At 46.8% G+C, this 26443-nt stretch overlaps 1 protein-coding gene across 1 annotated transcript in view; it reads left to right on the forward strand.

The window, feature by feature from the left end:
• LOC146870133 (plexin-A2-like) overlaps nt 1–26443 on the forward strand; it is a 239584-nt gene that overhangs the window by 142121 nt on the left and 71020 nt on the right. The window contains exon 7 of the mRNA XM_085641065.1: nt 24624–24783. Coding sequence (XP_085497191.1) covers nt 24624–24783 — 160 coding nt within the window. The remainder of the gene's footprint in view (nt 1–24623; nt 24784–26443) is intronic.

Here is a 26443-nt window from a genome sequence, read left to right on the forward strand (position 1 = left end):
AAACCTTGCAAATTCACTGAAAAAACCATAGGTTTCACACATGTTATAGTTAGTTAGACATTTCACTCGTACAAAACCATTGAAATTCCCCCGTTATAGTTAGTTCAGCTAACTATAACTCGCGCGCCCGCAATCCACTGCTGATGAAGTCACATATTACATCACTCATGACATGGTCAGTGACATCACTCATGACATCACTGATGACATCTCAAATGACATCACTGATGACATCATCCTTGTGTAAGAGTGGCAGACCTCCGCTTATCCTAATATAAACTTTGATACACACATTGAAAAATACAAACTAAAGTTTTGAAAACTATAGAGATACCAATACCAGTTAGAACAACCTATTCAGTAATTCCAAAATCGACATACGCATCCACTCATTCATCAACACTTCTATATAGTCACTCATACATGTACTCAGTCATCATATGTACTCATACACCTATACATCCTGTTACACACCTACACTCATACATAGAGTTACTCACACACATACTGACACATGCAAATAAACATCCATTTACTTGCATGTACAGCTATACACACACCAGTACACTTACTTCTACAGAAACGTACACATACTTACTCTCTAAAACAATCACTTATAGAAACACATACTTATTTATACAGGATCTCTTCCAATCTCTCACTCTCATATATCCTCCCTTATATACAACAATACTCACATATACTAGTTCAAAACATATGGACTTACTCATAAAGACACTATTGAGACAGTCATTCACTCTTACTCACCCATACACACACTCATCCACCCATACTGTCCTGCTCACATACTGTCTTCAAAATACATACAAACAGTGAGTCACTCATTCATGCGTCCATACGCTAAGTAACATCCCCCACTGAACCATACAGACACTCATACTGATACTTTAAAAACGAACTAATAACCCATATACACACTCATGTAGCTACTCTCCAACCCATGCAGCCACTTATCCACAAAGTGAGACACTGATACAGATATTTAAATATTTAAACATTACTCACTAATACTTGTATTCACTAAGATACTGTTAATAAGTCAGTTATACAATTAATTTTACAAAATAAAAATCATCCATTTAGACACTTATTTACCCATTTTTTCTTCCATTAACCTTTAGATATACATATATAAAAAATATTTATTTTTTAGAAAGACACATATTCACTGGATGATGTCATCAGTGATGTCATTTGCGATATCACTCATGACATCACTGATGACATCACTGACCATGTCATGAGTGATGTAATATGTGACGTCATCAGCAGTGGATTGCGGGCGCGCGAGTTAGTTAGCTGAACTAACTATAACGGGGGAATTTCAATGGTTTTGTACGAGTGAAATGTCCAGCTAACTATAACATGTGTGAAACCTATGTTTTTTTCAGTGAATTTGCAAGGTTTTTTAAATGCTAATTCCTAACTATAACATGTGTGAAACCTATGGTTTTTTCAGTGAATATATATATATATATATATATATATATATATATATATATATATATATATATATATATATATATTTATTTATATGTGTATATATATATATACTCACTGAAAAAAACATAGGTTTCAGGGCTGTTACAGTTAGCTGGACATTTCACTCGTACAAAACCATTGAAATTCCTCCGTTATAGTTAGTTCTGCTAACTACAACTCGCACGCCCGCAATCCACTGCTAATGATGTCACATATTACATCATTCATGACATGGTCAGTGACATCACTGATGACATCTGAAATGACATCACTGATGACATCACTGATGAAATCATCCAGTGAATGTGATTTGGTTCGTTATTTAAATATGCATTATATATATAGCAATCTGCATTGAAGAATGAGTGGATATATAAATATCTGGATGGAGGATTTAGTATCAGTGTGATTGACTGTTTACTTGACTAATTTATAGTGTCTAACTACATATATTGGATAGTGACTAAACTGTGTGAATATCTGCATTACTTTGTCAGTTGTTGTGTAAACTGCTGCACCAGTTGGTTACTAGCTACGTGAAAGTCTATATTAGTTACTGATTAGTTAACTGAGTATTTGTATGGGAGAGTGAATGTGTGTGTGGTTCGGTGGGGGGTGTGTGACTGCCCAAAGATGTGTGAATAGTTGATTCAGTAGGTATATGAGGTTAAGACTACATGTTATAACAGTTGTTTGGGTGAGTGAATATCTTTATGGGTGTGGTGATGAGCAAATATATCTCTCACTGGTACATATCCAACAAACTAGAAAAATAAAAGGCAGTGTATGTGACAGTTGTATATAAATAGGTATACATAAGACTCAGTGATTGTATGAGTGACTGTATGGATAACTGTATACTTGTAATAGTGATTTTATAACACACTAAGTATGAGTTACTATCTATATGAATAAATGAAGTGGTTTGTATAAGTGTGTAGCTGACTAAATGTAAGTATGATCCATTGTTTGCATAAGTGAGTAGGATGACTGCATAAGTGAATAGGATGTGTGCTGGTGTGTAATGTCGATATAGGTGTATAAGTATATTTGATAGTGTTCTATTGATCATTGACAGCATGTATGAGTGAATCTATAGGTAAGTGATTAGATGTGTGTGTAGATCTAGGAATCACTGAGTGGGTTTTTAGAAACTTGTATTGGTGTGTTAATGGATTCAAATATGGTACTCTGTATTTTACAGTGAGTGATGTAAGGTTATACTAGTGTATGATGAGGTGTATCTGATTGTTGCATGGATAATGTTATCAGTGATGTCATCAGTGATGTCATTTAAGATGTCATCAGTGATGTCATCAGTGATGTCACTGACCATGTCATGAATGATGTAATATGTGACATCATCAGCAGTGTATTGCGGGCGCGCAAGTTATAGTTAGCAGAACTAACTATAAGGGAGGAATTTCAATGGTTTTGTACGAGTGAAATGTCCAGCTAACTATAACAGCCCTGAAACCTATGTGTTCGAGGCATATGAGCTGCAGATTGTACACTTAGCATAGATCGCCATCTGGTGTTGGGCCCGGATGTTTGCAGTTTGTTTTTGTTCTTTGGACAGTCTTTGGAAGTCACGAGTTCGGTGACTCCTCCTTCGGTCCGTACTGCGCATGGGCTTCGGCTCCATCCTCAGATTGTTTTTTTCCGCCATCGGGCTCGGATGTGATACTTCGTGCTCCGGCTTCGAACTTCTACGGTTCCAGCCTCGACGGAAAATCCTCGTTCTTCGAGTTTCTTCATCATATCTTCATCTCTCGAAGCGGCACTTTTCTCCATCCCGTACATCGGCACCGGCCTTCGGGCCCTCCTCGACTCCGGTCCCGGCCGATGGAAAGGACTCCGTTCAAAAAGTGCCCAAAATGTGGGTCTAAATTTCCCCACACCGACCTCCATCAGGTGTGTAACCTTTGCCTCTCTCCAGAACACGAGGCCAGAGACTGCCCCGCCTGTAAGTCTTTTCGATCAAAAAACACCATCCGGGATCGAAGAGCTCAACGCACCATGGCGCACTCCTCGACCGCGGCTCCACCCGACATCTTCGGAGACGACGCCGAAGCTTCGGGGCAACTACACACCCAGCAGGAGGACGACGTCGTCAGCGCTTCCGAGGCCGACGACTCCGACGTGGAGGACATCACACCGGCGCAGCGGGTCGTGAGTACTGTACCCCCTCCCACCCCCGCGCCCAAAACCAAAGAGACTCAGGTTACACCCTCGCCTGAAGGCCTGGGCAAAACCAAGCACACAGCTTCTATCACCCCACCTTCGGGCCCGGTGTCGAAGCCTCAGAAGTCTCACGGCAGCTCGGGCTCGAGCCAGCCGACGCCTGGTGCCGAAAAACACCATTCGGCACCGAAGAAAGGGATACCCAGCTCGACTCCGAAGCCACCGGTGCCGAAGCCTGGACTCTCGGTGCCGACCAAACACAAACACAAATCTGTCGGCACCGACGCTCCGGCGCCGAAAACTCCTTCGACGCCGAAAAAACCGGAGGCTCCAAAAAAGCATGGCGCACAGAAACCATCGAAGCCCTCGGCTCCGAAACCATCGGCGCCAGCGGACGATTCGGCGCCACTGGCTCTGTTCACACCAGACCCTTTGCAAAAGACTCTATCTAAAGATCCAAAGACTGGGCTATTGACTTTAATTATCAAGAAAAGACGCCTTGACACACCGGCTCCTCCTCCACCACCCAAACGGAAGGACTCTGCTACTTCTCCCCTCACAGTGCCCTCTCCACTACCTCCTCCTCTGCCTCCTCCACCTCCTCCACACCCTCCCCCTCCCAGGTCTCCGCCACCTTTACCTCATCACTCCCCGACCCCGTCCCCAGATCCTGATGACGGGGATCCGGATTATGACCCGGCGGACGCCCCAATGGACCCCACTCCACCGGGGACCCCAGACCCATGGGAAGACTACCACTACCCTGACATACCTGATATGCCTCAGGACGACCTATACCCATCCAGGCCGTCCCCTCCAGAGGACTCCTTAGGGTTTCATCACTTAGTGCAGAGAGCAGCACACTACCATGGGGTGGACATGCACAGCGAACCAGTGGAAGACGACTTCCTACTGGACACGGTTGACATTCAGGACAAATCCACGTCTATCTTGCCCATGCTTAAAGGTGTCACCAAGCATGCTGCAGAAGTATTCAGAGACCCTGTCATGGCCAGGGTACTGAACCCTAGAATAGAAAAAAAGTACAAGGCGGCACCCACAGACCCTGCATACATTAAGGGCCCTGCTCCCTTAGATTCCCTAGTTGTCTCCACAGCTAGAAAGCGGGCTAACTCCCAGTCCTCAGGAGAAGCCCCGCCTCCAGACAAGGAATCCAAACTTTTAGATGCCTCTGGCAAACGCACCGCCTCCCAAGCTGCAAACATGTGGCGCATTGCGAATACACAAGCGCTACTTGCGCGCTATCACAGAGCACACTACGACGAACTTGAGGCTCTTATGCAGCACCTCCCCGAAAAACACAAGCGCAAGGCTCATGACCTGATACAGGAGGGTAAACTAATCACAAACACCTCCATTAAGTGTGCCCTCGATGCAGCCGACACTGCTTCTAGAGCCATAAATACCAGTGTCCTGCTTCGTCGTCATGCCTGGCTCAGGATCTCAGGGTTCAAACCTGAAGTCCAGGCGTCCATACTAAATCACCCTTTTGACCAACAAACTCTCTTTGGGCCAAAGGTGGACGAAGCGTTGGAAAAGATGAAAAAGGACACAGACACAGCAAAGTCTATGGGGGCACTCCAAACACAGGCCCCTAAACGTTCCTTTCGACGCTCATCCTTTCGTGGCACAGGCAGAGGCTTCTCCACCGATAGCGCCTCTACCTCCTACAAGTCCCCTCCTCAAAATACCTTTTCAAAGGGCAACCAAAGGGGTGGTTACAGAGGCAACAACAATAAGGGCAGGGGCAAAACTAACACCACCCGTTCTGCCACCCCGCCCGCACAATGACTTCCCTCCGCTCCCCCCAGACCATCCCACTCCGGTCGGGGGCAGACTACAAAACTTTATCCACGCATGGGAATCCATAACATCGGACAAATGCGTGACCCAAATTATTCGGTCAGGGTACTGTCTCGAGTTAACATCTACCCCACCCAATATCCCACCAAGGCACCGTCCAATGTCTCAAGAACATTCCACACTGCTCAAACAGGAGGTGCTCTCCCTCCTCCAAAAACATGCTATAGAGCAAGTCCCCGTCAATCAGCAAAATCTAGGGGTCTACTCTCTGTATTTCCTAATACCGAAGAAAGACGGGACCCTGAGGCCCATTCTCGACCTCCGGCCTCTAAATGCATACATACATTCAGACCATTTCCACATGGTCACCCTACAACAGGTCCTCCCGCTCCTCTGTCAGGGAGACTTTCTCACTACCTTGGATCTGAAAGACGCATACTTTCACATTCCAATACACCCTTCTCACAGGTAGTACCTCAGGTTCGTGGTGGACGGTCAGCATTACCAATTCACGGTTCTCCCCTTCGGGGTCACCACCGCACCACGAGTATTTACCAAATGCCTAGCGGTAGTAGCAGCACACCTCAGGCGTCAACACGTTCACGTCTTCCCTTACTTAGACGACTGGCTCATAAAAGCCGCGTCCTACCACCAATGTGTGCAACATACAAACAGCACCATCCAGCTGCTCCACCAACTAGGCTTCACGGTGAACTACCAAAAGTCCCACCTTGTACCATCTCACACAAAGCAATATCTCGGGGCCACTATAGACACCTCCAAAGGTATTGCCTATCCAATCTCAGTCAGGATCGCAAGCATACAAGCTTTGCGCAAAACATTCCTTCCTCAACACTCTCTTCCAGCAAGAGTGTTTATGAAGCTCATAGGAATGATGGCGTCTTGCATTTTCATAGTGCCCCATGCAAGACTCCACATGCGTCCACTTCAAGAGTGCCTAGCGTAACAGTGGAACCAGGCCCAGGGTCAGCTAACGGATCTGGTGTTGGTGGACGGCCGCACCCATCACTCTCTGCAGTGGTGGAACACCACAAACCTTTCCAAAGGACGGCCGTTCCTGGACCCGGTTCCTCAGGTGATTCTAACAGCGGACGCATCGCTCTCCGGCTGGGGAGCGCACCTCCTACACCTCACAATGCAAGGTCTATGGACGCCACAGCAAAAATCGCTCCACATCAACCATCTGGAGCTCTTGGCGATCTTTCTAGCCCTAAAATCTTTCCAAAAACTGATTTCGGGCAAAGCAGTCCTCATTCGCACAGACAACATGACTGCAATGTATTATATCCAAAAACAGGGGGGGGGGACACTCTCCCCAGCTCTCCCGCTTAGCCCAGAGCATATGGAGATGGGCAATTCCCCAAAACATCTTTCTCCTGGCACAGCACGTCCCAGGCGTACAAAACACCATGGCAGATCTGCTCAGCAGACAAACGCAACAACTACACGAATGGGAACTGCATCCACAAGTTCTTCACCCATTCTTCCAACAGTGGGGGCATCCTCAGATAGACCTCTTCGCCACCCACGAAAACAAAAAATGCCCAAGCTTCGCCGCCAGAAACCCACACCCATTGTCCAAGGGCAATGCGATATGGATGAACTGGTCAGGCAGATTTGCATACGCCTTTCCACCTCTCCCACTAATTCCATTAGTGGTAAGGAAGCTACAACAGCACTCCCTCACACTCATTCTAGTAGCTCCAATGTGTGCCAGGCAGCCGTGGTACACCACACTACTACAACTATCAGTGGTACCACATCAAAAACTGCACCTGTCCCCATGCCTCCTAACCCAGAACCATGGAGAAATCAGGCACCCGGACCCAGCTCAGCTCAACCTTGCGATCTGGCTCCTGAAATCTTAGAATTTAGATACCTTAACCTTCCCCCTGATTGCATGAACATCATCATGGAAGCCAGACGTCCTACCACTAGAGCATGCTATGCCGCAAAGTGGAAAAGATTTGTAATTTACTGCCGTAACAATACAATCAACCCTTTAGATGCATCCATACAGCACATTATATGCTATCTGCTCCATCTTCACAGGTGTAACCTGGCATATTCATCCATACGCCTACACCTAGCAGCGATCGCTGCTTATCTACAAAACAGACAGCATTTATCACTGTTCAGAGTGCCCGCTATTAAAGCCTTTATGGAAGGCCTTAAACGAGTAATTACTCCCAGGGCACCACCTTCCCCTGTATGGAATCTAAATGTAGTTCTTACACGGCTAATGGGTCCGCCCTTCGAACCAATGCATAAATGTGAGCTACAGTTTCTCACCTGGAAAACAGCTTTTCTCGTAGCTATCACTTCCCTTAGAAGGGTTGGTGAAATACAAGCGTTCACTATACAGGAACCCTTCCTACAAATACATCACAGCAAGGTCATACTTCGTACAAATCCGAAGTTTCTGCCCAAGGTCATTTCCCCCTTCCATCTCAATCAATCGGTGGAATTACCGGTCTTCTTCTCGCAACCTCAATCTGTTGCAGAAAGGGCTTTACACACACTTGATGTTAAAAGGGCTTTGCTGTACTACATACAGAGAACGCAACCTTTCAGGAAGACTAAACAATTGTTCGTCTCCTTCTCTCCACCACATAAAGGCAACCCCATCTCTAAATCAGGGATAGCTAGGTGGATTGTAAAGTGCATACAAATTTGCTATCAAAAGGCAAAAAGAACATTATCTGTTCCACCTAAAGCCCACTCTACTAGAAAGTTAGGGGCTTCTATGGCCTTTCTAGGGAACATACCCTTAGATGACATCTGCAAAGCAGCCACATGGTCAACACCGCACACCTTCACAAAACATTACTGTGTAGATGTGCATTCCAAGCAGCAAGCTAGTGTGGGCCAGGCTGTACTAAAGACACTTTTTCAAACTACTGCAACGGATACCGGTGGTCGCCGCTAAGGTTGGGTACTGCTATATAATCTATGCTAAGTGTACAATTTGCAGCTCATATGCCTCGAACCGAATATGCTACTTACCAGTATGCATCTGTTCTTGGCATGTAGAGCTGCAGAGTTGTACACGCCCACCCGCCTCCCCGGCTACCTGTATCCGTTCCAGTCCATCTTATTTAGATACAACACACATGGGTTTCTCACTGTTATTACTACGCTCCATCATTTCCCTGTTGGCGAAAAACAATCTGAGGATGGAGTCGAAGCCCATGCGCAGTACGGACCGAAGGAGGAGTCACCGAACTCGTGACTTCCAAAGACTGTCCAAAGAACAAAAACAAACTGCAAACATCCGGGCCCAACACCAGATGGCGATCTATGCTAAGTGTACAACTCTGCAGCTCTACATGCCAAGAACAGATGCATACTGGTAAGTAGCATATTCCTTTTTTCAGGGAATTTCTAAGGTTTTTTAAATGCTAATTCCTAACTATAACATGTCTGAAACCTATGGTTTTTTCAGTGAATTTCGAAGGTTTTTTAAATGATCATTTTTAAATGTAATAATAGTTATATGTATTTTTTTATACTGATTTTCTAGTTTTTTAACTGTTTATTTTTACATATTTTATTTTTTAAATTACATTATATATTTTTAATATAAATGGAAATAAAAATGTTTTTAAAATATTGAAACTGAAATATTGTTCTTTTTTGTTGAATGTATAAGTGCAGAGCTATATGTGTGTTGGTTAGTTAGGGGACTGCATGCATACTGGATAGGCGTTTGAAGCAGTCCATGTGCTAAGGCCTGGCTCAGTGCATGAGTACTTGGGTACTGACTGAATGATTAGAGTACTGCAAGGAGAGTGCCTAGGTGAATTTATAAGTGGTTGGGTTTTGGCGCAGTGAATGGATTAGTACATGGTGCTGAATGGGTCACTCGAGGAGTGCAAGGGGAGTGACACGGTGTTTGCTGGAAGTGTATGGATACTGACTGGGGAATTGAAGGTGTGAAAGACAAGTGTGTAGATGGTTAGAGGACTGCATGCATAGTGGATAGGTGTTTGAAGCAGTCCATGTGCTAAGGCGTGGCTCAGTGCATGAGTACTTGGGTACTGACTGAATGATTAGAGCACTGCAAGGAGAGTGCCTGGGTGAATTTATAAGTGTTTGGGTTTTGGCGCAGTGAATGGATTAGTAGATGGTGCTGAATGGATCACTAGAGGAGTGCAAGGGGAGTGACAGGGTGTTTGCTGGATGTGTTTGGATACTGACTGGGGAACTGAAGGTGTGAAAGACAAGTGTTTAGGTGGTTAGAGGACTGCATGCATAGTGGATAGGCGTTTGAAGCAGTCCATGTGCTAAGGCCTGGCTCACTGCATGAGTACTTGGGTACTGACTGAATGATTAGAGTACTGCAAGGAGAGTGCCTGGGTGAATTTATAAGTGTTTGGGTTTTGGCGCAGTGAATGGATTAGTAGATTGTGCTGAAAGGGTAACAAGAAGAGTGCAAGGGGATTGACAGGGTGTTTGCTGGAAGCGTATGGATACTGACTGGGGAATTGAAGGTGTGAAAGACAAGTGTGTAGATGGTTCGAGGACTGCATGCATAGTGGATAGGCGTTTGAAGCAGTCCATGTGCTAAGGCCTGGCTCAGTGCATGAGTACTTGGGTACTGACTGAATGATTAGAGTACTGCAAGGAGAGTACCTGGGTGAATTTATGAGCGTTTGGGTTTTGGTGCATTTTTTACAATTTTTTCAGCTGGGTACTGGTGGTAACTGACTCTGATTAACCATTCCTAGAGCCAGTGCTATGCTAAAAGACACTTAGAATACATTTAAAACACCTACATACACTAGGGAACACTATGCGTTGGGGTACCCCTGTGATTAAAATGACCTCCTCTGTAAGTCCCTAGTACATAATAGGACAGGGGGATTAAAACTACCTCTTAAAACGCGCCACATGGAGCGTTTGCACACTGGTGAAGGGGGGGGCTGAGATGACGTGTGCAAACACACCCTGTGGCCGTTTTAATTTGGGGGATAAAGTCCCCTTGAATCCTGAGTGTCCCTTGGGTCCAACTAGCTCACCAGGTATCTCCAGTTAGCGCCACAGAGCTGCATTGCAGAGAGGTGTAAAAAGTGGCATGGCCTTGACCACCTCTCTGTAACGCAGCACAGTGGCGCTTACTGGAAGCACCTGGTGGACTAGTTGGCCCCCAGGGGCCCTTGGGATTGAAGGCAAATTATTTCCCCATCTTAAAACGCGCCACAGGGCATGTTTGCACACGTCACCTCAGGCCCCTTCCCTCCCTTCACCACTGTGTAAAGGCGCTCTGTGGCCGTTTTAATTTGGGAGATTAAGTCCCCTTGAATCCTGAGGGTCCCTAGGGTCCAAGTAGCCCACTAGGTGCTTCCAGTAAGCGCCACAGAGCTGCATTGCAGAGAGGTGTAAAAACGGGCATGGCCTGGACCACTCTGTGCAACGCCGCGCAGTGGCGCTTACTGAAAGCACCTGGTGGACTAGTTAGCCCACCGGGTCCCTCAGGATTGAAGGGGAATTATTTCCCCATCTTAAAACCCGCCACAGGGCGTGTTTGCACACGTCACCTCAGGCCCTGCTGTGAGAAAGTGCCATCTTTCTTGCATGGTATGCCCCCACTTTTTGCTGAATTACTGATGTGCTTTGACTGAGTGTGCTCTGGGCTCCTGCCAATCAGGTGCCCAGTGCCTGTGTTCCTTCCCTAAAACTGTATTGAAGCTGAAACCCAATTGGCATCTCTAGCCACATGTCAGCCCCTGGTAAATGGTACCCTAGGTACCCAGGGCATTGTGACCAGAGAAGACCCCTAAGGGCTGCAGCACTTATTGTGCCACCCTTAGGGGCCCTGCACCCTGACACCCACAGACTGCCTTTGCAGACTGAGGTTTCTGGTGCAGAACTAAATAAAGAGTCGACATGGCACACATCTCTGTGTGCCATGCACGCAAACCCACTTCCGTGGCATACATCAGTCAGCCCTCTAGCTGGGTGCCCTATGCCAGTGGTGTGGGCACAGGTGCATGAGCCTGTGTCCCTACAGTACCCACGGCCATTCCTGGGCACTGTAAGTGCAGTGATGCCATTAAGAGTATATGGTGCTGGGAGGTTGTCATTACAAACTCCACAGCACCATAATGGGTACACTGATGACTGACAAGTTTGATATCAAACTCCTCAGCACATTAAAACCACACTGATGCCAGTGTGGGATATAATGTAAAATGCACTACAGTGGGCATCTTAGAGATGCCCCCTGAAACCTAACCTACAATCCACGTCTTGTTTGAGAGGCAGCCTAGGCTTCCACACAGCAGACGTGTTGCTGGACCACTGGGTGGAGAGCCCCCCGCTCTCCTAGGCCTGCAACAATGCACATCCTGGGGGAGGTGCTAGGTATCCTCCCCCAGGATGGGTAGGGGGAAGCTTCAAAGGCATACCACCTTTGTGAGATTCTCCAGACCACTTGCTGTACTTAGCAATTGGCCCCCACTGGTTCTGACCCCCACTCTGGTGGGAAGACTGGAGGGAAACCCTACGTGAGGAAAGGACGTGTGCCAGCCTGTGCCAACTCCACCCCTCATTTCGGAGAGGCGAGGTGAAGCATAACTCCAGACCCCGGCCATCTTGAGGATGGGGAGCCCTGCCCAATCAGAGATAGGCTCCTGCCCCCCTCCCACAGGAGAGGAGCAGGATAGGGGTGTACTCACCCCAGGACAGGGACCTATTGGTCCCTGCCCTTCCCCTACCAGTAACGCCCCTAAATTTAGTATTTAGGGGCACCCTGAACCTTCCGTCCTCAGATCCCGATTTCGAAACAAGAAAGAAGACCAAGAAGAAGAAGACCTGCCGTACAGCTGCTAACAAGAGGACGAGACCAACTGACTTGGCCCCAGCCCTACAGGCCTGTTGATCCTTGAACCTGCTCCTGCTAAATCCAGGCATCTCCTGCGGACAGCAACCTCAAGAAGCCCGGAGGACCTGCCTGCCTTGACCCTTTTAGAGACTGGGACTCCCACAAGCAGTGGCTCTGCTCAAACAGCAACACCCCTGGTGCCAGCCAGGAACAGCGAATCCAGCCCACTCTACACCCGCCGAGCCCGGCCTGTGCCCAAGTGGACAAAGACCCTGAGGACGTCCCCCCACCGATGACCCAGACGATGCCTGCAGACTCAGAACCAGGGACCCCTCCAACCGCGACCAGCAGAGGGTAAGATTTCCCGACGTCCAAAGACACCCCTGCACCCGGCGCCCCTGGCCTCCTACGCCCCACTCCAGGGTGCCTACCTACCCTCCAAGATCCCAACTTACCCCTCGAAGTGTTCGTCGCTCCAGAAGATCCACCGTCCCAGAGTCTGCAGCCTTTGTTCCCTTTTAAAGATCTCCATTGAATAACATTGAGCGCCCGGCGGCTCAAAAGCACCCTGCATCCAGCCACCCGAGTGCCCCTGGCAGTGCAACCTTTGTCCTATCCTACTTCCCTATTTGCCCTTAGCAAGTGACCAGGAGCCCAGCTCCCACAGCCACGTGGCCTGCTAGCCAGCAGCCACCAACAGAAGGCCCCCTGCTTCTCATTGGATAACATTGGGCCTAACTACCTCTGCACACAGTTGCCCCTGTGCCACTGAGGGTGTACCAAGTTTACCTACCTGACCCTGGGAGACCCCCGAGTCTATACCCAGAACCTTAACTCTGCCAGTCGAGTAGTTACGTAAAAGCCAATAACTCACTTTTCTTCCATAGGCTAACATTGACTGGTTTCACTTGGAAATTCTTGTGTCGATTTTTGAAACTTTACAAATATTCCTCTAAAATCAGCCGAACTACGAATTCCAATTTACTCACCTGTTATCAGGAGAGACCTCAGTGCTGCATCTTTGAGCCCAGTGTGAGAAGTTGGCCTGATATATGATGTCACTAGTTCTAGTGTACACCTTGTATCAGTCCAAACAACCCTTATGGTGATTGGTTGTAAAGTCAACCTTATAGACCAGCTATCCTAGTGGTAGCATGGACAAGAGCAGTCTTAGGCTAAACTCTGTATGGCATGTGAAGCCAGCTGTTATACCATTTGCAACCCCTTGAATACCAAATGAAAGGACACCACAACAGATATATTATAAAAATAGAATGTATTTATTCTAGTCAAAATACCCTCTGCACTCTTTATGAGATTCAAGATAAGTACAACACAGTCTTATTTAAGCATACATAAGTCACACAGGTAAGTAATACAGTTAGGCCCTAGGGGCCACGCAAACCATATACTAAGTAAGTGGTATAAGAACCACTGTCACGAACACAGGTTAGGCCTAGGCCTAGGGAATCGCTGGGGCTACACTATCCTATCAGTTGCTAGGCAGTGGGAGGCCCACGGGATTCAGGTGCAGAGTGGAAACACTCACGCGTAATGCGTAAAAGTCGATAGAAATAGTAATATTTCGAAATTAAGAGTTTTAGGACACTTCGGAAGGAACTAGGAGTTAGAGACTTGGAAACTAGACACTAGGATAGTCAATACCCTTGTGAGCACCGGAGTACTCAAGTTACCTAGCCCACGGGCTGCGGGTGCATAGGTGTGAACTTGCGTCGGGTTTCGTCGTCGACTCCTATGGATGCCTGAAGAAAAGATGCTGACAGGCAGTCAGTGAAGAGTGTCCGGTGGATTCCAAGGATGGAATCAAGAAGAAGGATACCTGCAAGCAGAGGGGACTGAGTCTAGGTCACCAGCCAGGAGCCGGGAAGGAACCAGGAAGGAACCAGGCGATGTCGTGAAGATGCAGGTGAAGAGGTGAAGCTTGTCGCAGCAGCCACGGGTACCAGGAGGTGTCGAGGACGACCAGAACCAGGAGGCGAACTGTCCCACGAGGGCTCTTGCTGTCGGCGGCGTCGATGTCGAGTTGGGACACAACAAGCCTTGGCAACCGCAACCCACACAGAATGAAGGATTCGCTTCTGTTGCAGGCCAGGAGGGCCTGAGGTGCTTCACTTTCACAGGGAAGCAAGGGCCAGTCTGGAGGAGCCAAACCAGCGGTGAAAAGTCAAGGGTTCGTCGTCGCAGAGGTTACTAGCCAACGGGCAAGCAACCGGATAGACGCGTCGAGCAGGAAAATGCAGAAGGGCCCCACGCAGAACTCGTGGAGTGTGGAGGGCTGATCTTAGGTGCAGATGGTGCTCGTGGTTGGGGCTTCTCAATCCCCAGAGCACAACTTCGAGGATGCCTCAGAAGCTGCGCTGGTAGCAAGTAGCCAATTTTCCCAGGTAGCCGGTCCCACGTCTCTCGTCGCCTCCACGGATCTCAGCTTTGCTGTGGATGTGGATCAGGGTCGGAGAAGACTGGAAGTCAAGGCGCTGGTCGGGCTCTGCAGTCGGTTCCTCGTAGAACTTTAGGCAAAGCAAACGGCAGGTCGCTTGATGGTGCCTGTTTGCACAGGGTAGCCACTCCTTGGCCACAAGGGAGATTCTTCAGTCTTCTTCCGTAGTCGAATGTCGAAGGTCCAGAGTTTCTGTTCAAGTTTCAGTTATCAGGATAATCCAAAGTCCTAGGGACTCAGCTCCCACTCTTATACTAATCTGGGGGGCTGGGTTACTTGCTAGGTCCCTCCTATGGGTGGGACCAGGGAGGGGGGTGGTTACACCCCCTTCCATTTGTCCAGTTTCGCGCCAGGACTGGGGCTGGAGTGCCCCAGCACCGGTTTGAACCAGACTATGCATGGGACACCTTGTGTGCCCCAGGCAGTGTCTCGTTTCATTCATCCCTCCCTGCCCCAATACACTAAGGCCTGTCTAGGGTGGTGCTAGCACCTCCCAAGGCAGGAAACCTATTGTCCAAGCCTCCCTCACTGGAAGGACTCCCACCAGCAGGAGGTCAGACTTGTGTCTGTGGCAGCAGCATCCATTTTGTGATGCTGGGGCTCTGGTTAACTTTAACCGGGTAGTAGGTCTTCAACATGTCTTCTCCCTCTAGAAGGGAGGAATACTATCCTCATCGCCAGAAATGGTGTGGGGGTAGTATTCCAAAGTGTTAGACACCTTACACAACATGTTTTGATAAAGCCAAACCATAGTTACTATAACCGCGAGGATTATAAGGCACTTTAAGAGTATATGGTAAGCGATATCCTAGAACAGCTATAAGGACATGGTTCCGAAAGCTGCAGACAGGCTCAGCTCATCCTAGAGCACCATCTCACATGTTACCAAGCACTCTGCCTTCAGGATTGTTAAGGCCTGCCATAGGAGTGACTGATAGGTTACCCATGTGTCTATATATAAGGTAGGCATAGGAATACTACACCTAGGCAAAGGGTGATTACACGACCTTGCCCCCGTGATCAGCCAGTTGTGTCATAATGGAAGGCCAGCCAGGGGTGGCATAATACATGCTGCAGCCCCTGGTAGGCCTAGGGTACACCTATGCCCTGGGTACCTAAGGTACACTGTACAGGGCCCTAGAAGGTGATCCTTACCAATTGGGTTATGTACCTAAATTACATAGTGTGAATTTAGAGAGAGAACAGCTGGGCTGTGGGTCTGATTAGCAGGCCCACAGCCACATCTAAGTCGAAAACCAGTGAAGCAAAAGCAAAAAGTGGGGGTGAACATAGAAAGCAGACCCTACTCTCCTACACCCAGTACTGATCCTGAAAAGTAATTCTAACCGTGCTTACCAGTAACTTGAATTTCCTTCCATAGGCTAAGATTGACTGGTTTCACTTGGAAATTCTTCTAAGTGTGGAGTTTTGAAACTTACAAATATTCCTCTAAAATCAGCCGAACTACGAATTCCGATTTACTCACCTGTGATTAGGAGAGACCTCAGTGCTGCATCTTTGAGCCCAGTACTGATCCTGAAAAGTAATTCTAACCATACTTACCAGTAACTTGAATTTCCTTCCATAGGCTAACATTGACTGGTTTCACTAGGAAATTCTCCTAAGTGTGGAGTTTTGGAACTTTAAAATATTGATCTAAAATCAGCCAAACTACGAATTCCGATTTACTCACCTGTTTTCAGGAGAGACCTCAGTGCTGCATCTTTGAGCCCAGTACTGATCCTGAAAAGTAATTCTAACCGTACTTACCAGTAACTTGAATTTCCTTCCATAGGATATCATAGCCTGCTTTTTGCTGAAAAAGTTTCTTTAAGTGTCGATTTTTTAAACTTACAAATATTCATTTACAATCTGCCGAACTATGAATCCCGATTTACTCACCTGTTATCAGGAGAGACCTTAGTGATGCATCTTTGAGCCCAGTATTGATCCTGAAAAATAATTCTAACCCTACTTACCAGTAACTTGAATTTCCTTCCATAGGATATCATTGCCTGCTTTTTGCTGAAAAAGTTTTGAAGTGTCGATTTTTGAAACTTACAAATATTCTCTCAAAATCTTGCCAACAATATAAACGTAATTACTTGCCTGTTTTAGATAGAGGTTCCAGTGCTGAACCTAGGAGTCCAGCACTGGATTACAAAAGTAACGTGAACATACTTTACCTGCAAATTGAATTTCCTTCCATAGGGTAACATTGGTAATTCCAACTGAAAAAGTTTCATCTTTTAAAATACAATAATATTCCTTAAAAATCAGTACTGTAACCAAAACGCTTTTACTTAACTGTTTACAGTTTATGACACGGGACTGAATCTAGGATCCAGTCCTGTGGTTAGAAAAGTAATCTACAAAGTAACTAATTGCATTTAACAAAAAATTCACATTGAGCTCAATGTTGCATTGTGTTTGAAATTGTGTTGCCTATTGCAACAAACTGTAACTATTGCATTCAAAAAGTCTATTGTCTATTTGAAAAGTATTTAACTAAAGTAACTCATCCTGAGAAAGTATTTTTTGGTACCTTGTTGGTTCTAAAATAAAACAACTATATATTTTGATACAAAACAATTGGCCTAGAGTTCAGTTCTTGAGTGTGTGAGATCATTTGTTGACTGAGTGTGTACAACAAATGCTTTACACTGTCCTCTGATACTGCCTTACTGCTCGACTATGCTACCACTTTAGAGAGTAAGGTTATATCTAACTTTAACCTCCGTCAAACCTCTGGGGACTGGGGACTCTATACACACTGTACCTTACTTTGGTCCAGTATATATAGCCACTTTCCTACACCATCCCCTCCCTTCACCACTGTGTAAACGCGCCCTGTGTCCATTTTGATTTGGGAGATTATGTCCCCTTGAATCCTGAGTGTCCCTAGGGTCCAAGTAGCCCACTAGGTGCCTCCAGTAACCGCCACAGAGCAGCGTTGCAGAGAGGTGTAAAAAGGGGCACGGCCTGGGCCACCTCTCTGAAACACAGCGCAGTGGCACTTACTGGAAGCACCTGGTGGGCTAGTTGGCCCCCAGGGGCCCTCAGGATTGAAGGGGAATTATTTCCCCAACTTAAAACCTGCCACAGGGCCTGTTTACGCACGTCACCTCAGGCCCCATCCCCTCCCTTCACCACTGTGTAAACGCACCCTGTGTCCGTTTTAATTTGGATATTAAGTCTCCTTGAATCCTGAGTGTCCCGAGGGTCCAAGTAGCCCACTACGTACCTCCAGTAAGCACCACAGAGCTGCGTTGAAGAGAGGTGTAAAAATGGGCAAGGCCTGGGCCACCTCTCTGAAACACAGCAAAGTGGCGCTTACTGGAAGCACCTGGTGGGCTAGTTGGTCCCCTGGGGCTCTTAGCATTGAAGGGGAATTATTTCCCCAACTTAAAACGCGCCACGGGCGTGTTTTCACACGTCACCTCAGGCCCCATCCCCTCCCTTCACCACTGTGTAAACACGCCCTGTGTCCGTTTTAATTTGGGAGATTAAGTCCCCTTGAATCCTGAGTGTCCCTAGGGTCCAAGTAGCCCACTAGGTACCTCCAGTGAGCGCCACAGAGCAGCGTTGCAGAGAGGTGTATAAAGGGGCGTGGTCTCTGAGCGCCTGTCTGCAACGCAGCTCTGTGGCGCATACTGGAGGTACCTGGTGGGCTAGTAGGCCCTCAGGGTCCCTCAGGATTGAAAGAGAATTAATTCCCCAACTTACAACTCGCCACGGGGCGTATTTGCACAATGGTGGAGGAAGGGGGCGTGGCCTGAGGTGACATGTCTGCAAACACGCCCTGTGGTGCTTTTTAAGTTGGAGAATTAATTCCTCCTCAATCCTGAGGGTCCCTGGGGGCCAACTAGCCCACCAGGTACCTCCAGTATGAGCCAGAGAGCTGCGTTGCAGAGAGGTGTTCAGAGGCCACTCCTCTTTTTACAATACTCTGCAACGCAGCTCCGTGGCGCTTACTGAAGGTACCTGGTGGGCTAGTTGGCCCCCAGGGACCCTCAGGATTGAAAGGGTATTAATTCCTCAACTTACAACGCGCCACAGGGCATGTTTGCACACATGTCACCTCAGGTCCCGCCCCCTCCCTTCACCACTGTGCAAACGCGCCCCGTTGCGCGTTTTAAGTTGGGGGATTTACTCCCCTTGAATCTTGAGGGTCCCTGGGGAGCAACTAGCCCACCAGCTACCTCCATTAAGCGCCACAGAGCTGCGTTGCAGAGAGGTGTAAAAAGGGGCATGGCCTCAGAACACCTCTCTGCAACGCAGCCCCCTGGCGCATACTGGAGGTTTTGGCCCTCAGGGACCCCCAGTATTCAAGGGGAATTCGTTCCCCATCTGCAAACGTGCCAGGGGGCGCGTTTGAAGAGTGGTGCAAGGAGGGGGCGTGGCCTCTGGTGCTATGCCGGTCTTTTTTTTTTTTTATTAATATTTTTAAGAAGGGGGGCTGTGTGGCCCCCCTTCCTTTCCTTTATTACCGGCCCTGGGGACCCCATCCCCCAGGGCCTGACCCCCTTTTTTTTGTTAATATAAAATTTGGGAAGGGGGCCACGTGGCCCCCCTCCCTAGGCCATAAATGCCCCAGGGACCCCATCCCCCGGGGCATGGCCTATTGTTTGTTAATTTTTGGAGGGGGGCTGCGTGGCCCCCCTCCTTCGGCCATTTATGGCTACGGGGACCCCATCCCACAGGGACGGCCTTTCTCTTATTTAAAAAAAAAAAAAATATGTATAGTTTGGGAGGTGGGCCGCGTGGCCCCCTCCCGGGCCCCTTCTGGCCCCATGGACCCCATCCCCTGGGGCCTGGCCATTGTTTTTTTTTTTTTTTTGTAAAATTGGAGGGGGTCCGCATGGCCCCCCTCCTCAGGCCTATTATGGCCCCGGGGACCCCATCCCCCGGGGTCGGCCTGCCTCTTTGTTCTTTTTTTTATTTCTGAGGAGGGGGGCCACGTGGCCCCCCTCCCGGGCCACTAATAGCCCCGGGGACCCCATCCCCCGGGGCTGGCCCTCTCCATTGGGGACCGTGGGGGGTCCCCAATCCCCCCACGGTCCCAGCCCGCTCCCCGCCTCCTGCGGGAGCCGGCATTGCTTTTCCACATGGGGAGCAGCTAACATGCTGCTCCCCCTGTGGAAAAGCAATCTGCTTTGCTTCATTGAAGCGAGAGCAGGTCATTGCAAACTACAGTGTCCCGGGGGTGGCCACCCCGGGACACTGCAGGAGCCAGCCCTGGGGAGTGACGGTCCCCAGGGCCATCATTGGCTCCGGGGGGGGAGCCGCGTGGCCCCCCTCCCACTTAATTTAAAGCCCCGGGGGTGGTGGTCCCCGGGGCTTGGGGGTCCGTAACGGACCCCCTATGTTAAATATTTAGTGCCCCGGGGAGGTGGTGGTTCCCGGGGCGTGTGGGGGGGCACAAGCCCCCCACACAGGTTTATTTTTTTTTTTTTTAAAGCCCCGGGGGTGGCGGTCCCCAGGGCTTGGGGGGGCCTTTGAGCCCTCCACCCATGCATATTAAAGGCCCAGGGGGTGGCGGTCCCCGGGGCTGGGGGGGGCTCTCTGGGCCCCCCATTACAATATACATATTGCCCCCGGGATTTGGCTTCCCCGGGGGCTCCGCGCTTCGTTTTTTTTTTCGGCAGTGGAATGTGCGGTTCCTAAGCGCATCCTGCGATTTAAAAAAAAAATTATAATAATTTTTGGGGCCTTGGGGGTCCTTGTGGAACCCCCTGAGCAGGTCTAGGGGGTCAGGGTGTTTCTACCCTGCCCCCTTTTTGCGATTTTCGCGTTTTTTTGTGTGCTTTCTTGTGCCTCAGTTCTACCGAGGCACAAGATGGCTGCCAACACTTCCTGGTTTGAAGTGTTGACTGCCAATTAGCATAAAGCTCGTGCTCGGGAGGATCCGCGTCCCTAGATATATCTATGTTTTTACTTTTTAATTTCTCAGGAACTACTGAATGGATTTACACCATTTAACCAAAAGGCACGAATGTTAACCAAGGGCTACCTCTTTGCCAAATTTGGTGTAATTCCGTTCTGCAGTTCGGGCTGTAGCTGCGATTAAAGGTTCCTATGGAAAATTGCATGGGAAAAACACGTTTTGGGACCCACCTTTTTTCTCGGCCCCCGCTTGACGAATCACCCCGAGACTTTCAGGATAGGAGCAGACCAGAGCGCCCCACCAGTTTTGAAAATTTCGCGAAGATTCGCCAACTGGCGCCAAAGTTATTCCAAATAGAATGTTGCAGATTTCCTATGGATAATAGGTCCTAACTATAACTACCTACTGGCGACCGCCAGTAGGTAATGTGTGTATATATATATATATATATATATATATATATATATATATATATACACACACACATATATATATTTAGATAGATAGGTAGATAGATATGGATACAGTTTAGGTGGAGATCAGCTCCTCTATAGAGTCCCCACAATACCAGCTACACTCTGAATCTGCTCACCTCAAATGTCTGATTTTCTAGCCAAGATTTTAAGCATAGAATTAGCACAGAGCCATCCACGCCGAGCTAGAAAGGGACAAAGTATTTTGCCATTTTTACAGCAAAGTCTTTAAGCACAAGATTAGCTAGTGCCATCCGTGCTGAGCTGAAAAATGATAAAAGCCTTTTACTACTCCAGGCACAATTGTACAGCTCTGGTTTGGCAAAATACTGTCCACGCCATCCTGGAATGAATAACGGCAACCTTAGGCACGTGTTTCGCTGTCATTACAATTCTTCAGAGAGGTTTAGCTTTGTCCAGACACAAGGGAGCACCCAGTATAAGTCAAAACAATGCCCTTTCAGCCTTAGAGTGCTGCATATATTTTGCAAAAAAGGCAGCAAGGAACTCTGGTACTTCCCAAGTTTAGGTGGAGAGCAGCTCCAGTATGGGGCACCCTATAACACCAGCGACACTCTGAATCTGCTCTCCTCGAATGTCTGTTTTTCTAGCAAAGTTTTTAAGTATAGGATTAGCACAGTGCCATCCATGCTGAGCTAGAAATGGACAAAGTATTTTGCCATTTTTACAGCAAAGTCTTTAAGCACAGTATTAGCTAATCCTATGCTTAAAGAATTTGCTGTAAAAATGGCAAAAGACCGTGTCACTTTCTAGCTCGTGTGAATCTTGGAAAAGTTCTACTCTTTCCCTACTGACCATAAGAAGTTTTTGAAACTTGATACCGCAAGATGTCCTTCAATTCATGTGTCATATGATGTGGCTAGTGCTCATCCTCCAGCAATGTTTACCATCTACCTGTCATCAGAGGGAGGCCTGTCGGATGGGAAAGGTATCCATCTGAATGTTGATGATACTAGGTTGTATCTAAAAGTATCTTCTTCTAATTTGTGTGTTTAGGTAACTGGTTTGGGTAACCAGTCACATTGGCCTTTCTATATCTTTAACTGAGTTCTTCTAAGACTGGGTTTTCATCTCTAATTTCATCAACCAGACTGTAGTCCTTGGGTCCTGGTCATGTACACTTGCTTTGAACAGATATATCTCACATTGGTTTCGTGGGTCAAATCCTTTCACCCAGGTTTACAAAGTCATCACAAGGCAAATCAAGTCTTGAACAGGATTTACAAAGTCTTGCAAAGGGTGATTTACCCCACCTCGTGTCACTTTGTAAGTAAATTTAACGCAGCGCAGGGGCTTGCATTGTGTTGCTTTACATTTAGCTCTGGTAGACGTTCCAAGGGCGGAGCATGGGCATGCATGTGCACCCACCCATGGAATTTGACGCAGTCCCAGATTCACAAACATCTGTAAACCTGGCATTAAGCCAAAATGGTACACCTACCACAGAGGCATATCAAGGACAAATATCTCTTTATTTTTCCTTGTAATTTCCCCTTTCCACAGGTGCTGCATTCAGCAGCACACGAAGAAAGAGGAAACTGCATGTTTAGATTGTTTCTGTGCAGGAAAGGCATCCCTCCCTGCACAGAAACAATCATGCCAACAACACAGACATGCTAGCACTATTGTGCAAGTGTGTCTGCATTTTTAGTAGGCAGCACACAGGTTGCCAGCACAAGGAAAGAGCAGAAATTAGGGGTTTTGTCACAATGTCCTTTGAGCCATTGACAGCAGGTCTCCATTCACCACCCATTGCATTAAAGGTGGCAGGAAACTCATTCATAATTTGCAGCTCCTCTACAAGGCAGTAGATCTAAATTCTCCATCCTATCTTGGCCAAAGATTGAAGCTGCGTGATGGTCTATGTCTGTTACACTCAGCTTAGATATTACTTAAGGTGATTCTTCTGACCACGATGGCCAAAACGTGTAGTGAGACCTTCTCTTCTTTTAGCTTCCGATTATGGACGTCTCCACTCACAATTCATATATGATCACATGGAAATTTGAGTATCCCCGCTATAATGTTTCAAAACAATATTGATTTCTTTATTGGTCGAAAAATTGGCTTCCACCGGATCATTGGTTGGGTCCTTCTAAAATGTGCTAGTGATTGCTTCTTTGGATCAACTTTCCAAAACATTTGTTTTTGGGGAGTATTTTGAATTTTGTTTTTGTTTGTGAAGTGTTTTTTTGGGAGTGTTTTTATTTATGTGTGAACCAAATGAGTGGTGGGTGGTATGCAACAATAACATTTGTCTGTACTTTTGCTAGTAAATTGTGTTTTGTACACTGTGAATTGCCCTATTCCCTACTGTGCTTTAGGTTCACAATATATTAAGCTAATAAAATAAATGAAGAGATGGTTATTCCCAACATGGATCAAAAGTATTGTTGATACGCAAGGGAGAGGCAAGAGATTTGTCTTGTGAAGATTCTGAGAGAGATATGAAGTAGGATCAGGAACATTGTGAGTTTGAGGGTATCAGATAAGTACTAAACACACAGGGGAGTTCGATCACACGTGCGAACGCAGGTGGACAGAATGTGAATGGGGGATCACATATGCCGATATTTAGATCATAGGTTTGATGAAAGTATTGAGAAGGAGGCATCATATAATGGAAAGCCCTGATTCCTACCATAAAGCGGAAGTAAACTACCCGCACTTCAAGAAAACCTTAAAGTTGAATTCAGAAGGTCAGTTGTCCGAAGACTTTCTTGGGCCACTGATCACAAAATACTGGACATAGAGTCCATCCTCATCCTGCTGGACTCTAATGACCTTTTTTATCTTGACTCTATTGTCGTCCTTAATGCCTGTATGCTACAGCGATGCAGAGGTACTGTAGGGTGACACACAACGACTTACAAAACACTTACATTAATACATACCTAAATGAATAGTAGCAGTGGAGAGAAGAGGGGCTCGGATCGGATACATTAAGAATGAGAGGAGGGGTGACACGCATGGGGGAGAAGAGAGGACATCTATTTTAACTGTGTGAGGGGGAGTGTTGAAGCAGACAAGAATAAGGGAAGGGGCAGAGGGACCCAGGTTTATGAAAATTCGAGCCTGATAACAATTGCGACACTACGATGGCATGGGCACCCACTTTTGAGAGACCAGGCACCCATGTTTCGTTGACTAAGGTCTTTATTGCGACCATCCTCGTGTAGAGGAAGTCCTAGAGTATAGAGTTATACCACTGTCTTCAGAAGGACTTTCATTGGCTATGCTCTTTGAATCTCTTATTCAGTCTATCCTATTGTGCACGAGGCTAGACATTGCTGCACAGGAATCTGGCTTGAAAAATGGCGACTATTGGGACAATCTCACTCCTTACTCAATGCCGATCTCCACGTTCTTGTCAGCTGGGCACAGGCTTGTCTAGAAATCTGATCACCGATGCTTTCCTGCTTTTAGATTTTGAACTGTGTCAACCCCAACAAAGATAACAGTCCTGAAATACCAGTGAAGGCCCTCAACTGTGACACCATCACCCAGGTGAAAGAGAAGATCTTGGACGCCGTGTACAAGAACGTCCCGTACTCTCAGCGGCCGCACCCAGTTGACATGGACCTTGGTGAGTGCTCTTCGTCATACATATGGCAATTGCAGAGTTATCATTTGGTACAAAACCCACACTGGTGGGCAGGTCCTTCCTTCTTCCCGACACTGCATTTATCTACACAGTGACGCAGTGGGTAGTTTATTGGTAAACCCATAAAATCAGTCCTCTCTCCTAGTCAGGATTCTGTCTCATTCACAGCAGATCAGTTTGGCATTGAGCAGGGCTTACAGATTCTTGATTTGATATAACATATATGTGTTCACATTCCTTCTTCGGATGCATTTAGTTAGTTCCTTCGCCCTTCAGCTTCTTTCTCTCTTCAGTACCCCTTGTTCTACTTCCTTCCTATCCCATTGCATTTATCTTTCTTTTTTGCTCCGTTTGCTCCTTATCCTGTTTGCCACTCCAACACCTTCTTTCTATTTCATCTTCTTTCTCTCTTCAATACCCATTTTTTCTCTCTTTCTTTGATCTTCATTGTCATTCATTTTCTCTCTTGCGCCATTACTCGCTCTTTGACTAGCCCTGCCCCAGACCCCACTGAGTGCTAAAAGTCCAGGGCTCATTTTTATTCATGCATGTCTTCGCCTACATATATTTTACCATATTGTTCATTATCATGGAATATCATTGATCGAAAACGCCCAATCAAAGACTTGCATGGATTTCAGTGAGTTATTTCCAGCTCTAGAGGCTATACCAATCACGTTGGGACTGTGGACCACAATTTACTGATGGTGTGCAGTTGCTATCATATTTAAAAGATGTAGGCCTCCAAGTTCTGGGACAAAATCTAGCCACTAGGCTGTTTTATCGAAAAATTCCAAAACATAAGGATTCCTACCTGGTACCTCATCTTACTGTCAGCTTCATTGTTATGTTTTAAAGGAGTCATTTCCTTCGATCATTGAAAGACAGAAAGTATTGAAGTTTCCAAAACCATTTAATGACTTTCATAATTATAGGAATTCATTTTTGTTTTCGCTGCTTCCAGAAAGTCAACCACAGTGCTGATGTCTTCGTAATGAGTGAACAAGTAAATGGCATCATGTTACGTAAACACAAACCAGGGGAGCCCGCATAGGGTTCCCAGAGTTGGCTATATGTCAGATATTGAAATTGGCCACATAAATGATGTATTGATATAATGAAACTTAATAGAACTAATTTCCATAGTCACTGGTTTTTCTAAAAATTTGGCATTGATCTGGCTGCACTCAACCTAAATTGGTTGGCCTCCATGAAACTCGCTCATGGAGTGGTTCATATAAAATAATAAAATAGAGTTCCTCCTAAGAGTATGCAGTGGAAAGATACGGCTCACCCAACTCAAAATGTGTGATATCAAAATGCTCCTTGACTGAACAAACATAAAAATAGAGAGGACAGCCATTGCATCCAGAGCAGACAACTGAGATAGACAAAAAAGCCATCCAATGATGAGCAAGGGGCTGACCCAAAAAGCAGTCCATGTGCATGTGTATGTATTGGAAACAATAGGTCTTGCCAAAAAATAGCTAAGCAGAAAGCCAGAAAGAGGAGTTTGTAGGTCAGAGTAGGCAAAATCATATTTACTGGTGTATCAAAATATTGCTATCAGTAGACCTTTTTTTCTAGCATATCACCACTAGAGCTTATACAAATAGGAGCCTAGCTTCAGGTAGGCATTTGG

Source organism: Triturus cristatus, chromosome 1_1 (assembly GCF_964204655.1).
Source record: "Triturus cristatus chromosome 1_1, aTriCri1.1, whole genome shotgun sequence".
Taxonomy (NCBI): domain Eukaryota; kingdom Metazoa; phylum Chordata; class Amphibia; order Caudata; family Salamandridae; genus Triturus; species Triturus cristatus.